We start from the raw sequence: 16,615 nt of genomic DNA, 5'->3' as shown, positions 1-16,615 counted from the left end.
TAAGGTCTAGATGTGCCCTCCCCCGCGAGGCTTGGGCCACTTCTTGCTCACATCTGCTATTTCCGTTTCTCTCGGGTCTGGAAGCCTGACCAAGGCAGTTCTGTGAGTTTTGTCACAAAGGGCAGTGGGCGTGTTTCCTGGGAGGAACATGGCACAGGTGGCAGTATTTCAAGCCAACCAGGATGGATAAATGCTTTGATCTAAAAGCACAAAGTGAACTGGAGAGGCTCAGAAGTTAAGAGCACTGGCTGCTCTTCCAGAGATCCTGAGTTCAATTCCCAGCAACCACATGGTGGCTCACAGCCATCTATAGTGAGATTTGGTGCCCTCTTCTGGCCGACAGGGATACATGCAGACAGAGCATTGTTTACATAATAAATAAACCTTTAAAACACACATACAAACACACATGCACACACAAAGCAAAATTCATATTTCAGTTCTTTGGTCTTTAGGAAATCTAAACTAACAAATGTTTGTCTAATCTGTAAATTATTGGGTTCAAAGACAAGTTTTGAACTCTGCGTTTCTCAGCTGCTGTGAACCTCTGAAGCAACGCCCACTGTCTACTTGGTGTGATTCTGCGCTGCAGCTTGGCTTGTCATGGGCGGTGGGACTCCAGCTGGGACACACTGGAAGCTCTGCAGCATTTCCTTGATTTTGTTTTCCTTTCTTACCTTCCAGGAACAGCTGTGCCAGCCCACAGGGCCATCTTGGTGGCACGATGTGAAGTGATGGCGGCCATGTTTAATGGTAATTACATGGAAGCCAAGAGTGTCCTGATTCCAGTGTATGGCGTTTCCAAAGAGACTTTCTTGTCATTTTTAGAATACTTATACACAGACTCTTGTTGCCCAGGTATGCAGTATGTGTGTTATGAGGTAATATCTCGTGATTCTTCCTTTTCACTTATCTTGGTAGTTTGCTGCCTATGAAGCCTGTTTGGTTTAAGGTCTGTCAGTCAGTTTCACGGCATTTGCTGAGCAGCTCTGAGGTGATGTAAGGGAGAGCGTTGCATTCCAGTTAATTCAAACGAAAGAGCAGGGGTCAGTAGCTCGTACTAACAGCACGCTATTGGTTAATCTAGACACCTGAGAAGCGAGGTGTTTGAGGTACCTAATGGCTGCTCTAACCTTAGAGTTTGGGAGCCCTGCTTCTTCAAGAAGAAAAGGGATAGACGGCAGCTTTCATGATCCTCACATCGGGCTGAAATGGTTTTCAGGACTTTTGTTAGTGTGAACTCCTGTGGTCCTCCATCTGGGGATGAGGGCTGTTAAAGACTGCTACTGACTTTCAAAACCAGATTCCCCTAAAATTGGTATCTCTAAAAACTTTCCTGAAATGTTTAGGATTATGACAGACTCTAGGATCTGTTTATAAATTCACTAGCCAACGACTATCTTTGACCAGACACATTATAATGTTAATAGTTAATGAAGTGTGGCAGCTACACGTCGGAAGTCCTTGGAGTGCTTTATCCCATTTTGCCACCAGATGGCGTCCTCCTCAAACACAGCCGGAATGAGCGCCACGCATGCTAGTGATCTGGGTTTGAGACCTTGGCCCAGAAGCTAGCCAGCAGCCAACCCTACGGACAGAAAAACAAAACACACCCTTTAGACTATACCTCCCTTTAGACTCGTTGCTTTAATTTTTAGAATTAAAAATTTTCCTACATTTATTTAAATAAATTTTGAGTCCTCTCTGAAAGGATTTAGAGTTTCCAAAAGAGAGAATTACTTCTATCATCAAATTGTCTCAGTCTCCAAGTTAGCTATGTTTTGGAGTTGTTACTACCAGCATTAATAAGGACTGGCTTGTTATTTTTGCTTGGTGAAAATGAAAGCATTCATTGTTACTGGAAATAAATATTATTTTTCTTAGTAGTGAGAACTATGGATAATTAATAAAAATTTTGACCACTATTTTTTTTAAATGCACCAGGAGAGGTGGCACCCATCTTTAATCCCAGCACTTGGGAGGCAGAGGTGGCTGAATTTCTGAGTTTGAGGCCAGGTTGGTCTACACAGCAAATTCATGATAGTTAGGACTACACAGAGAGACCCTGTTTTAAAAACCTAAATAAATAAATATGCAACTGTACTATTGCGTTAGGACAAATCAAGGTGGTATCTCCAAATTGTTTTAGTGATTGCATTATATAGTAGCACACTCATTTTTTTCAAACCCAGTTTCATTTTTCAATGTTTTAGTAAAAGATTTATTCTCAGCAAAAGTTATAAATGTACTGTTCTTCTCTCATTTCTGCTGCTGTGATGAAAATACTCTGACAAAAAGTAACTTACAGGAGAAAGCATTTATTTTAGTGAACAATTCTGATTGACGTCCATTCAGGAAAGTTAAGGCGGCAGAAGGTTGGGGCAGCTAATTATATGACATCCATGATGAGGAGCCAAGAGAAACAAATGTATTCATTCTTTCTACTCAGCTCATTTTCCTGCTGTAACACAGTCCAGGACCGAAGCCTGGGTACAGGGCTGCCCACAGTGGGCGAGTCTTCCACCTCCATGAAAACACTCCAGGCACCCCCTCCCCCACAGAGATGCTAACACACCAGCCTGATCCAGACAGCCCCTGATGGAGACTCTTCCCACATGATTCTGGATTGTGCCAACTGGCAACTAAAGCTGGGCAAGCACCCTACCACTTACCCGTATGCACAGCCCCAAACCTACCAACAATCTTAGCTGTGACTCCCAGAGAGGGACAAGGGCGAAGGTGGGGAGTTGCTGCTTCTGGAGAATAAATGGGTGGATGAATGAATGAATTCACTGTAGTGTGGGTGTACTTCATACCACCGAACTGAGTACCTCTGTGTTTAAAATGGGGGCCAGGTTACCACTAACTCTGACAACTTGAGTTTGATCCCTGGGACCCACACGGGGAAGCAGAGACCTGACTCCTGAAAGCTGTTCTCTGACCTCCACATAGGCAGGCACTGTGGCATGACACCCCTCCCTCATACATGTTAAATAAGTAAATGCCATTAAATTTTTAGTGTTTTAAAATGGGACTTAAGAGATTGCTCATCAAGTGAAGTGCTTGACGCCAAGTGTAAGAACTGTGTAAGTCTCATCTCCAGAACAAAAGTGGGGTAGGCATTGAAGCCCTGCTGTAATCCCAGCACCATGGAAGGTGGAGAGAGGGAATCCCCATAGCAATTCCCGAGAAAACTGGGTCGCAGGCTAAACTGTTAGTGATCCTGTCTCAATATAGAGTGGCCAGCAATGAAGGAAGACACCTAGCATCAACCCTGGGCCTCCACAGACACAAACAAATAGATATCAAATGCACACACACACACAGATAGTATATGCATGCAAACACACAGATAACATATGCATGCACACACACAGATAGCATATGCATGCATACACATACAAACAGATACCATATGCACGCACATATACAGATACCATAGGCATGTAGACACAGAGGTGCTTGTACACACACACACATACATTTAAAATTCTAGTTTTTTTTTTTATTTTGCAATAGTGAAACAAAATTGAAGGCCTGGGGACTAAAAAAAAAACAAAAGTTAGAAGTGAAGATGTAGCTCAAATCGTAGTGTGCTTGCCTTTCATCAGGAAGCCCTGGATTCGATCCACAGTGCAGTATGTTGGGCATAATTGTACACACCTGTGATTTCAGCATGCAAGGGTAGAGGCAAATAGATCACTGTATAAGGAGTTGAAGACTAGCCTGTGATATGTGAGAGCCTGGCATTGTGATAGGGATGGATAAAGAGGATACAATGAGATGTAGTGTAACTAATAGAAAAGTTTAGCATTTATTGCACACACTTGGGAGGCAGAGGCAGGCAGATTTCTTGGCATTCAAGGCAAGCCTGGTCTATACAATCAGTTCCAGCCTAGTCAGAGTTACACAGTAAGATCCTGTCTCAAAAAAAGAAAAATTTCTTTAGCTCTATATGTTGGTTAAGGGCAATTATTGGAATCCTTCTCTAGAGAGCTGGGGATGAGATTCTCTTTGGAGTATGAAAGCTTAATTATTTACAAAATGTAGTACAAGTTAAGACTGTGCCAATGGACTCTTCCTTGAAATTCTAGTAGAGCGGTGTGTGTGTGTATGTGTGTGAGAGAGAGAGAGAGCGAGAGAGAGAGAGAGAGAGAGAGAGAGAGAGAGAGAGAGAGAGGGGATTTTTGTTGTTGCTGCTGCTGTTGTAGCTCTTGCTAGGCTGTGTAGTCAGTAGACCAGACTGACTCCAGCCTCACAGAGCAGCGCCTGCCCAGCCTGCCAAGGGCTACAGGTGAAGCGTGCACAGCCATGCTGTTCCTGAGAGCCGTCGCAGTCTAACCATTCCCTTCTGTCACTTCTTCCCCACCAGCTGGCATTTTCCAGGCCATGTGTCTCCTCATCTGTGCTGAGATGTACCAGGTCTCCAGACTGCAGCACATCTGTGAGCTGTCCATCATCACACAGCTGCAGAGCATGCCCAGCAGGGAGCTGGCGTCCATGAACCTTGACATTGTGGATCTGCTCAAAAAGGCCAAGGTGGTTGGCCTTGTGTGGAGGGTGGGGTGGGGCGTCAGTGGAAGGAGGGCCCACTTTGTTTTCTGTGTTTTGACAGCTATGTGAAGACTGGTATTCATTTTAAAGTGTGACTAAAGGAAGCTGCAGTTTCTTTGCACCAGTTTCCATGGTGAAGTAATTCTGAAGCATTCATTGAGTTAGAAATTACGTCTATATATTTTTTTTTCAATAGTGGTCATAATCCGAGTTACTTGAGAGAGACTGTGCTTTTACATTAACATTACAGGAAATAGAATCCCCCCCCCAATAAAAATCACTTCTTAACATTACTGTAAGGAGAATATCAGGACGAGGCTGTATATACCGGATGACGTAGTTACTGTAAGGAGAATAGCAGGACGAGGCTGTATACACCGAGTGACGTAGTCACTGGAGCTACTACTTCATCTATTCATTCATCTCATGAGCTTGTTTTCACCACTCCGTCGTATGGTGCCAGCTTTGGTTGAGTTGGCTGGCATGTCTTGCTGTGTTAGGAATCTAGCAAAATGTAAAGTGTAAGATTGCTGCACTGGCTCCTGCCATTTTCCTTGCCCAGGATCTCTCTGTTAAAAAGTAGCTACTACGAATTCTAGAAAACACGTGCAATTTGCACAAATCTGTTGTGAGAAGCTGTGACTGGAGAGGTAGCTCAGCATTAGGAGCTTCTCCTCTTCATGCAGAGGTTAGACTCAGGTTTGGTTCCCAGTGCCCAAATGGCCACGTAGAGGTCTCTGTAACTCTAGTACCAGGGCACCTGAAACCTTCATTGGCCTCTGTGGGCACCAGACATACATGTGATATACAGATACACATGCAGATAAAACACCCATACACATATAATAAAATAAACATTTTTTTAGGTTTGAGCAGAAACAATAAAACTTAGGGTAGATATGATAAACTTTCAAACTTCAGGTGGAAAACTAAGGAGCATCAGCAGCTTAATGTAGGATTCCTCTTTGTATGCTGTGAATATATTCTATTACCATTGGTTAATAAAGAAGCTATTTGGGCCGGTGGCATGGCAGAATAGACCTAGGCAGGAAAAATAAACTGAATGCAGGGAGAAAGAAGGCAGATTTGGAGATGACACATAACTGCTGAAGGAGAAAGACACTGGAAACTTACTGGTAGGCCACAGCCTTGTGGTGGTATGTAGATTAATAGAAATGGGTTAATTTAAGATATAAGAGCTAGCTAGGAATATGCCCTAGCTATTGGCTAACCAGTGTTGTAGTTAATAGAGTTTTGTGTTATTCGGGTCTGGGTGGCCGGGAGACTAAAGTGCAGCCTCCACATACAGCAGCTAGTAATGGGGAAGACAAATTGGAAGACCTTGTTGATAGAGAAGCAAACACATGGGCAGTTGTGGAAGGTGCCTTAAGCCAGTAAGAAGTGACCACGTGGGATGCACTCCTGCCTACTCACAAATAGGGCTATACAGTATAAAAGATGTTAGCAGAGTCTGAAGAGGATCCACTAAAAACAAACAGAGTTGGTTAGTAGCGGGAGGCCCTGGGCTCTATCTCCAGCAGGGGCACAGTCAGAATCCCGGTATTCCAGAGGTAGAGGCAGAAGAACTGCTCATTCAACATCATCCTTTTCCACACAGTAAGGGTGGGGTTGGCCAGGGATAAATGAGACCCTATTTCCAAATAAATTAAATAACATAAAAATAAAGGAATTCAGGATGTAAACATGTCAACAAGAGGGAAACTTGTTCAAGGTATATAAAATTTTTTTAACTATTAAGTGTATGTGTGTGTGTGTGCGTGTGTGTGTTGTGCACACACATGCCTCTGATCTTCATGTCTTTAAGAGAGTGCCCTTGAAGGGGATTGTAGGAAACCCCTCCCCTCCCTCTTCCTCTCATTTCCTTCCCAACCTGAGGCAGACAGTTTTTCTCTGCCTAAGATGCTTGCCTTGTTCTGCTACTGCAGGTTCAAAGGAAAGATGCTAGGCAGCTATGGATGGAAACTTCTAGAGCTGTACCTTCCCTGTTTATAATGTGATTGTCGTAAGTGTTTAGCATAGCAACAGAAACATACCAGCTTCCTCTTGGAAGGTTTGAGAGTCCCAGTTTGGTCAGAATTGGGTATGTCCTCCCCGTTCCTATCTTCGCAGAGTTAAGCTCCCCAGTAGCTTTTCAGATCCAAATTTCCCATCACTGTGCTACCACACGGTTCGTCCTCTCCTAGAGGAGAGCGGTTGCAGTGGTCCCTCGCTTCTGCCCCTCCCCACCCTCAGCCCTGCTCTCTGCCGTGGGTCCTATATTTTCATCCATCATCCACTCTGTCACGTACCGTACCAGAGATGTGTGCTTCCCCGATTGGCTTCTTCTGGCTTAGGGGGTGGTTCGTTATCTCCGCTCTCATGGAAGCCCTGAATAACTAATCAGGTTTCACTTGCTGTCATATTCGATTAAACTTACATTCCTATTTATGACGAGAATGTGTTTATAATGCTACCAAACACTGCAGTGCTTACGGGACACACCCATGGGTGTGGCCTCCGACCTCGCCCCCAGAGAACAGATTACGACATTGTTTCCTTTTCATTTCCTTGTAGTTTCACCACTCTGACTGCCTTTCAACCTGGCTGCTTCACTTCATCGCCACCAACTACCTCATATTCAGCCAGAAGCCTGAATTTCAAGATCTTTCAGGTAGATTGCTAATTTCTGCTTTGAAATGAAAATGGTATGGCCTTCGTTTGAGGCTCGAGATATAATTAATAAAAGGTCGCTTTGACATAAAAACACAAATGAAGTGTCCTACATGTCTTTTCAGTCCTGCTGTGTGACTGAGGACACTTTCACCTACAGTCACCTGTGTTGCGTGAGCAATCTGACCTGTTACACAAGAAGTGTTCCAATGATTATTTTACAGTACTCATTCATTTTTAATTGTTTTTTTCTGGTAGGAGAGTTAGGGTGGTGAAGAGTGTCCTCACATGCCATTTGGCTGTGATAAATGAGACCTTAGTTTTAGTTACTTGAGTCAGTCAGCAGCAGAATTATATGTTTAAAATGCTTTCCTTTCATAGAAATACAAATATTGATTATTATAATATGTCATCTATAATACTTAGAGAATCTATATGTGTATATTACATAGGAACTTTGTAATAACAGTTTTTTATTGACCAAATATTAAGCATCTTGCCAACTGAAAGTAATTATACTATAATTTTAAAGTAAAGTAAATGGTAAGGATTAAGATGGGTCAACCAGGCATGGTAGTTCAAGTATATAATCCCTGCACTTGGAAAGAAGAGGCAATAGAATCCTGAGTTCAAGGCCAATCTATGCTACACAGCAAACAATCACAGAGTGAGATTCATAAAACTGTGTAATAGGAAAGAACACAAAGGTGGAGTGTTCATCAGAGTAGGCAATCAGACCAACAGAATCGGAGCAAAGCGAAAATGAGTAATGGACAAGGACTATCAGCCTTTCTAACTTTGCAAAATGTTTTATATTGTGATGTCGATATTTCTGTGTGCTCTTGGACATGAATAAGAAAGGAAATTTCATGAGTTAAACATTCACATAGTAAAGGAAGCAAACAGTGATCAGAATGCTGTGCGAGGCATGTGAAATTGATGATTTTCTTCATACCTCCATGCTTCCATGTCTGTCTATTTAGAATAAATTAAAAGAAAAGCCACATGTACCCTCATGTGTTTCTCAGTATATACTCATAAGAACATTAATAGAATTAGTATTAGTCAAAAATTTCTACTATAGTCAGGAAAAGTTATTTTGAGTGTTTTAATAAAATCCACGATGTATTTGAATAATATTTCAAAGAAAAATTGTAGAGCAGCTAAAAATGGCCTTCAGTGTTTCAAGTATAAATTTACTAGTATGGGCAATGAATGCAAACATATTTCTCAGTTTCCTAGTACTGGGACTACCCTGTTAAGTAGTCTTAACGGGGGCTTATTGTTGCTCCTGGTGTGAGAGTGGATCGTACATTCTGGCAGGAAAGCATGGAAGTGAAAATGGTTCTGGTGAGGGTGTGTGGCAGATGTGCGTATCTGAACCAAGAACACACTCAATTTGGAGTAGTTCAAAACAGCTCTCTACACCATTCTTTTATGATTCTTATTCAGACAGGCAACAGCAAGGTCTAAGATTAGGTACTTTGTATAAAAGACAGGCTACAATCTTAGCTATAGTTAATGAAGTGTGCTTCCCTTACTTTTGATAAGAGCATCCAGGAAACTGAGCTAGCTGACTGCAGGGGTGTGTAACTGACTCAAGGCCCCAGAGGCTGAGCTCTGAAACCAAAAATAGCTTATGCCAAGGTCTCCCTTCCAATAACCTGTCAAAGCTTTGCCTGAGCCCAGTAAAGACCATGGAAGTCTGGTTCTAGATAATGTATGGTCTCCTCAATGGCATCTCTAACTGCACTCCAGTGCAAGATGCTCACATGAAAACCTTTTCCTTTCTTATCATGAACCAAATACACACTGACTTCTCCCTGTGTCTCTTTCTCTTCAGCCCTCAGGCAGGGCACCTAATGATTACATTGCACACAGACCTGTTGGATCTCAGAAGATGCACAACTGCAGATCAGTGTCTATGCTTCCTTTAAAACAGACTGTGGGCAGCCGTTTGGCGCCCTCCCTCAGTTGTCTTTGCTCTTTTAAAAAATTATCAAGAGAATCCACCTCAACTTCTAAAATTCAGACAAGAAACAAAAGAGCACAAACGTGGCATAATAATTTCTTTTCTGTGCAATAAGTATCATTTTGTTTCTGTTTTATATGTGGGACATTTTTAGTTTTTTAGATAATCTTAGGGCCAATTACTTCAGATATACAAACCACAGACTGGTTTTCACTGTTATGGAGTCATTTTAACATCTCACTGGCTCCCATATTCCTCAAAACCATGAAAATTTTCCAGTAACTACTCAGTTCATTTAGACAGCAGAAATAAACGCAGAATTTCAAGTATTCTTCATAATCACCCAGAACCTTCAGAGACCATGTGGGTACCCTGCGCCTTTGCCTTTACCCTGCAGGCACTCACTGCACTTCTGCAGAGTTGTGGGGTGTTTCAATGTGGGACCTCTAGATAACACATGTAACATTGTGTGTTGTAGCGTGGTTAGTAAGAATTCAGAGACAGATATTAGGGTTCAACCTGAAGATCAGAAAAACAAAGCAGTCAAGCCACTAAAGAGCTCTTACCTCTATGAAATCTTCAGACTGAAAAGAGAGTTAGTTCCTGTCTCATCTTGGTTTACATTCCTCTCTGGTGCTGGATTTAAAGGCATGCTCCCCTACCGTTGGGCTTCTATGGGAAACTAGTGTGCCTACTGGGATTAGAGATGTGTGCCACCACTGCTGGGTCTGTGTGGCTGACCAGTATGGCTGTCTCACTCTCTGATCTTCAGGCAAGCTTTATTTATTAAAATACAGATGACACACCAGTACAGTGTGCTATGAACACAGCCTGTCAGCAGTAAGTACACCCAGGGCCTCCTGCAACCAGGTCACTCTCTTGTCCAGTTGGTGTTTGTGGGGAAAGGATGAGAGAGAGAGAGCGCTGTTGGGAAATGTTGGGAATTTATTAGTCCCCGTGGAAGCAATGTTGCAGGCTTGATCCATTGTGTTTTATTTTCCTTAAGTCCCACAGAGCTGAAATCATTTACATACAATACAAGATTTATACCAATGGTCATACAATTCCCAGCCTGCTTCAGGGAGAAGAAACTGACTATTAAACTCAGAATAAAAGAGAGTGTATGTGGGCAGTAGAAGAGTAAAATCTTCGCGAGGTGACAAGGCTAGAGTAGGAGTCACCCCTGTGGGGCAGGAGAGCAGAGTTGGGATTAGAGTGGCTGCTTTGGTGGCAATGAGGAGAAATCCAGAAACAACCAGAGCAGTTTCAGGACTGGGAAAACTCAGATACAGTTCCCTCCAAGAGAACATGCAATGCAGAGAAAGACAGGTGATTCCAAAAAGACAGAGGAAAAAACAGGACAGACCATAAGAATTTCTACAGCTAACCACTCAAAATATACCAGAAGAGGTTATCCAAAATCCTGAGAATCCCAGCAGCTTTCCTGAACCCCATTGTTACCTGTGTTCTTTCCCTCCTATATGATCTGATTAGTGAACTAGGCTGTCTCTAGAGACATTTACTAGTCAGTGAAGGTACTGAAGACTGGGGGATCAGCTGTGAAAAGAGCCTCAGACTCTTTGCATTTGTCTATATCACCCTGATTCAACAACCCCCCAAAATGTATCATTACCCAAGTTAAATAGTTTTCTGAAATTAAAAACAAAGTAAAACAGTCCAACCCCACATCAGTATAGAATTAAATACACAGGAATGAGTGGTCGTAGCAGTGGTCTTTGACTGTATATACTCAGCCAGATATGTTTAAAAATAGATTTATTTATTTTATGTGTATTTTACCTACATATAAATGCCTGACTTGAATGCAGTACCCCTGGAAGCCAGAAGAGGGCATCAGATTTCTGAGCATGCAGAGAATTATGAAATATGCTAAATCAGTAGTTATGAACGGACAACCTCTGACTCGACTCAAGTCTACCAGGGTTTATTTTTTTCAGCAACCATTTAAAATGTTGTTTTTATAGTACTTCCAATTAAAATCTTCAGGGGAAAATCTGAAAGAGTTGGATACCCTGGGTCTGCCTTCCTTCTAGGAAAGCCTGGAACTAAGAAGTGGCTGCCCACCAAAGGGGACATGTCCTTTCCAAAGGGCTGGAGTCTTTTCCCCTTTCGGTGATTGTATACCCAGCCACCCGCTTGGGTTTGGCAGCTCCTGCCATCCCCTCAACAGCTCCCCTGTGGAGCTGTCAGCTGTCAGCTTTGGAAGCTCTCCAGCTCTCTCCAGAATCCTACGCTTGTTTTCTCTCGATAGCGCTCCTTTCCTTTGCTTCTCGTCTTAAAAACAGCTCTTGGGTTGGCTCATGCTTTGCTTTACAGCAGAGGTTTGAACTCCTAACCTTCCTGCCTCTGCCTTCCAAGTGCCCGGTGAAACTTTATTTCTCCAAAGTTATTTAGAAATCGACTCATTCCACCTTAGTGTTAAACAGACTGGGATTTTTATATAACTTATTTATTTTTACTTTATGTGCATTGGTGATTTGTCTGCATGTATGTCTGTGTGAGAGTGTCAAATCTTGGAGTTACAGACATCTGCCATGTTGGTACTGGGAATTGAACCCGGGTCCTCTCAAAGAGCAAGAAGTGCTCTCTCTCTCTCAACCTCTGAGCCATCTCTCCAGTCCTACACTAGACACTTAAGAAGATATGTAGCAACATACAGGAAAATTTGACCCTTGATGTTGGTGAATTCCCTTTTCTCATGATAGGTTTAATTTAGCTAAGTATTGCGGTATGTTTTTATGAAGCAGTGTTTGGGTCCATGTTTTATGAAGTAATGTTTCGGTCCTGTTTTTTACTGGCTGCCAAAACTCATCTGTAGTCACGTTTTTTTTTTTCTGGGGTTCTAGTTTTGTTGTTTTGATTTTGAGTTTGTTTGTTTGTGTTTGAGACAGGGTCTCACTCTGTAGCCATGGCTGTCCTGGAACTCACCGTGTTAACCAAGCTGGTTTGGAGCTCACAAAAACTGCCTGCCTCTTCTCCCCAAGTTCTGGGATTAAAGGCGTATGCCACCACATGCTGTTTGGAGTTCTGTCATTACAATGCCACGTCATTCACCTTTGCTTCCTCATGAAACAATGAACTGACTCCCCTGACCAGGCAGCTTTTTTACTGTCATTTAGATCGTACAACTAGGGCCTTGTTAATCCACGTGCCCATGAAGCTGAACAGCAGGTGGAGGAATCAAACAGAAGGGAGGGATTCCCAGACCCATAAATGTTTAAAGTACTAGGTGTGCCTGAGGCAGGATGAAGCCTGGGGTTGCAACAGTGAAATTCTTAAATGCTGACTAAAGAGGGGTCTCCCTACCAGTGCAGGCAACGTTTATAGGAAGTGGGAAGCTCAGAAATTCAAGCCCAACAAGTCATAGATTTGTAGACTCTGGGTGGAGCTAAGCTTAGGGTGAGGGCCGGACTGGTCAGGTTTCTATGGAAGTGAATCCAGAGTGCATGGTGTACAGGGGGCTAGAGGAGCCCGAAGACCAGGAACTCGCAGTACAGTAGACTACGGAGCAGGGAATACCATGGGGAGTGAGTAGGTTAGCTGGTGCATGACTGGAGGGGAAGAGTCAGGGCGAGTTTATAGAGTGTGGAAGGTCAGCTTATCCACAAAGAAAAATGGATTTGTTATCTCCAGTGAAAGCAAACATTGTATTGAAGGAGAAAAGTTTGGAAGCAGCCAAATACCACCTGCGGGAGCAGTGTACGTCAGCACTAACCGCATAGTGCTGTAAATCCTGATGGCTGCTTTTATCCAGATTCTGACTGATTCTGGAAGGGTGGGGGATATAAGGGTGCTCTGTCACTTAACAATCAAATGTTTGTATTTCATCTTGACAGAATAAATAAATAAAATATATGTAATTAACTTTTTTCCCTTAAAATTTCAGTGGAAGAACGAAGTTTTGTTGAAAAGCACAGATGGCCGTCAAACATATACTTGAAGCAGTTGGCAGAGTACAGGAAGTATATCCACTCCCGGAAATGTCGCTGTTTAGTCATGTGACCTGAGCTTTTGTGTATAGATACACTTTTTTTTTTTTTTACTGTTATGAAGAATGGATACCTCTGGGTTCCAGTAAAATTCTTGTAATTGAATCAGTATGGCATTTTAAAAAAAAACACCATATAGCTTCTTGTTAGCTAGCTGTGAAGAACTGCGATGGTCTTAAAGGAGCACAGTCGTCTGCAGACTTTAATGCTTCGCCCAGAATATAAAACTCTTGGACAGTGGCTTCTCCTCTAGGTGCCCCATTGCTTTAATAGCATTAAACTTCTCCTCATTAAGAGATGTTTAATTTTAAAAAATATCATGATGAAATACAAAAATTTCATCATCTCGGACTGATTGCTCTGCTAAAATAAGGGCCACTTAAAAGCCAAGTGTAGCTGTGAATGTGGGGGAGTGCAGCGTGAAGTTTTAGGAATAGGAATTTGCCATCTGTCAATCACACACCAGCTGGTTCCAGTTCAGTAGGCATGTTTGAATCGATATAATGAAGAACAGCTGCCCAATCTGGTCCATGCAACCACATCTGCTTGCCAGTCGGCCACAAACCCAATTAGGGCTAGCAGTTACTGGAGTGTAACCTTCTGGATTCTGCAGCTCCCACACTTAGAAAGGCCTGGCATTTGTTTAGGGCTCTGCTAGTACATTGTTAAATTCTTTAAAAGGTTTGAAAGAAGAGTCCCGTGTTTTCACTTTGCATTGGCTCCCCAAAATTCCTATTGAGGGAAAATGCTGTTTTTCTCTCTCTCTCTTTCTCTTTCTTTCTCTCTCTCTCTCTCTCTCTCTCTCTCTCTCTCTCTCTCTCTCTCTCTCTCTCAGACAGGGTTTTCTCTGTGTAACAGCCCTAGCTGTCCTGGAACTTGCTTTGTAGACTAGACTGGCCTTGAACCTACAGAAATCTGCCTGCCTCTGCCTCTGGAGTGCTGGGATTAAAGGCATATGCCACCATGCCTGTCTGAACATGCCTTTTTTAAAAAATTTTGTTTTATTTAATTGTTTTTTTTTACTTATTTTACATATCAACCACATTTTCCTCTCCTTCCTAACCTCCCACTCCCTCCCTCAACTCCCATCTATCCCCCTCCCCATCCACTTCTCCTCTGTCTCCCTGGAGAAAGGGGCAGGCCTCCTGTGGGCTTGAACAAAGGAAGCATGGCACATCGAGTTGAGGCAGGACTGGGCTCCTTGCCTGCATCACAGCTAGATGAGGTCATTAAAATGCTTTTTTTCTTATTCAAACCTCACTCCAAAGAGTGAGCAGCCGAAGAGTTGTGAACAAGTTGTGGACGCTGGGAGAGCAGAGTGGAGATGCCCACCTTTGGGGACATTTGTGTCGCCTAGTGCCTCCGCAGTGACCTCTCCTGGCAGTAAGAAATACTTTTGGCTGACTTTGGGACACTAACTCACTTCTAGCTCCATCCCAGAACAATACTTTCTTGATCAATATGTAAAGCCAGGAAGTTGATAAGACTGAGTGAGTAGGCTGACCAAATAAAGTTTTAGAGATGATCACAGGACAATGTGCCTTCTAGAGATTTGGGGACAAAAGCTTAAGTATTCTTTCTTTTAAATGTATCCCTTAAGATTAGGATACCAGTGACTTGAATTGAGTTCTTTCCAGGGAATGAAAGGCCATCTGGTATGAAATAGCAAAGCCACCTAAGAAGGTTTTTTTGTTTTTTTGTTTTTTTTAAAAAAAAAAAAAAGGATGTAAATCAGGCCTGCTAAATGGAGAAACATTGTGGCCTGGGAAGGCCAATTAGTTCTCTTATATCGCGTGCTTGCAGAAATGATTCTGCAGAATGCGCACAGCTTGGGCATGGACAGTACAGATTGCTGTTCAGTGCTAACATGGCATCTGTAATTTAGCACTGGGATCTAGTGTCCTAATTTCCAGTGATTTTAGGATGCATATTTTTCCAACTTTCCAAAAGTTTGATTCAGCAGTCTCATCCTGTAGTGTTAGGGTGGCATACGGGAAACTCTTCTATGCATACCAATGCTGTTAGAGTAAAGGGGAAAAGCTCCTGCAGCTAGATCCCAGAGAACGCTCATTTTCATTGTGCTGTGTCAATGAAGATTATGGGAATGCATTTTGGGTTTTGCATTTTAAGTTACACACCCATTGGCAAATCCTGCTTGGTGGCTTAGCATTGTAAAGAAGAGTTAGTGCAACGGTACCTAGAAGGTCCTGTGCGATGGTAGTCCCAATGGTAGCCCTTTGATACTTGAACGCACATACTCACCCTCTGCTGATCACAGCAACTAAAATTCTAAAAGCTTAGGAAATTGAAAAATAGGAGTTGAGAAACAAAGCATTTTCTCGGAAATACTATGTTGACATTTAGCTAGTTCCTCTAGGGTGCTCTCCTGAGTGGGAGCTGAGTTTGGAAACGCGAGGTCTCGAGTGTTTCCCCACTACTTGTGACAGTGACTGGGGCAGAATAGACGTGAGTTCTTAAGCACATTTGAATGCAGACCCCTCAGTACTGTGGAATTCACCCAATTGAAAGTAACGAGAAGTTTCAAATACTTAAAATGATCATGATTAAATTCATGCTGGCTTTCAGGGTTGTTTTCCAATCAAAGGATTATTTCTAGATGGCTGTATGCAAATTTTCTGCTTCAGTATATTTACCACGCATTTTAGTTAGAGGATACTGAGTAGTAGAAGTAAGGCCCCTTCTTTCAGGACCAGGTTTGCATCATATTAAGTATCCCTTGTATGCTACTGGCTACTTTCTCCCTGTTCTACTACAGGGGACTGGATTCTAATAGAGAGCACTGGCTGGTGACTGACGCCCACCCCTGTGTGAGTCATACTGAGGCTTCCTCATGATACTGGCAGACTGAGGAATCAGATGGGTTTGACTTCCAAGATGGCCAAATTTTTCAACTGTAATTTTACCAATGATACTACACTGATATAACCAATTAGGTTTAATATGTCTTCAATAATTATTTTATTTAAAGCATCTTGTTTAATTCAACTTTTAATCAGATTTTGCAAAGGGTATGTATGTATTTTAATATAGCCTGACCTGAATTTATATGTTTTTAGCTTTAGTATTTAATATTTTATAACAAATAAACCATTTTTTACAAAAACAGGTTTAATGAAGTGTTCATAGTTATTTTTACTTTGGATGTTGAATGCTGAAATGATTTTGGGAATATCAAATTTCTCAAGCACAGTTATGTTTTATAGACAATTCGTATTATGTAGAAAGTTCTGGGCGTTGCTGGTATTGTACTTGTAGATATGAGAAGACGGTGCCACCTCTCATATCTGCTTAAAGGATAAAATAGCTTCCTAGCAAGGCCTCTGTCCAAAAGAGTATTTTCATAATTATTTAGCACAGAACATGCAGTTTCGAGCATGGACTGGGCCCG

General features: G+C 42.3%; 1 protein-coding gene across 3 annotated transcripts in view; it reads left to right on the top strand.

Moving 5' to 3' along the window:
- The window catches only part of Rhobtb3 (Rho related BTB domain containing 3), a 55,014-nt gene extending 38,682 nt beyond the window's left edge, over positions 1–16,332 (top strand). For 2 of the 3 annotated variants that reach the window (XM_085676923.2, XM_048424562.3), the window contains exons 9-12: positions 685–858; positions 4,373–4,539; positions 7,129–7,225; positions 13,104–16,332. In XM_085676923.2, the coding sequence (XP_085533049.1) occupies positions 685–858; positions 4,373–4,539; positions 7,129–7,225; positions 13,104–13,219 (554 nt within the window). In that variant the 3' untranslated portion in view covers positions 13,220–16,332. The remainder of the gene's footprint in view (positions 1–684; positions 859–4,372; positions 4,540–7,128; positions 7,226–13,103) is intronic. The other variant, XM_085676924.2, reaches the window with a different exon arrangement.
- Positions 16,333–16,615: the final 283 nt, after the last annotated feature.

The sequence above is a fragment of the Myodes glareolus genome, chromosome 15 (genome assembly GCF_982192425.1).
Source record: "Myodes glareolus chromosome 15, mMyoGla1.1, whole genome shotgun sequence".
Lineage (NCBI taxonomy): Eukaryota > Metazoa > Chordata > Mammalia > Rodentia > Cricetidae > Myodes > Myodes glareolus.
Note: the sequence above shows the minus strand (reverse complement) of the source record. Positions and strands in the feature narration are given on the sequence as shown.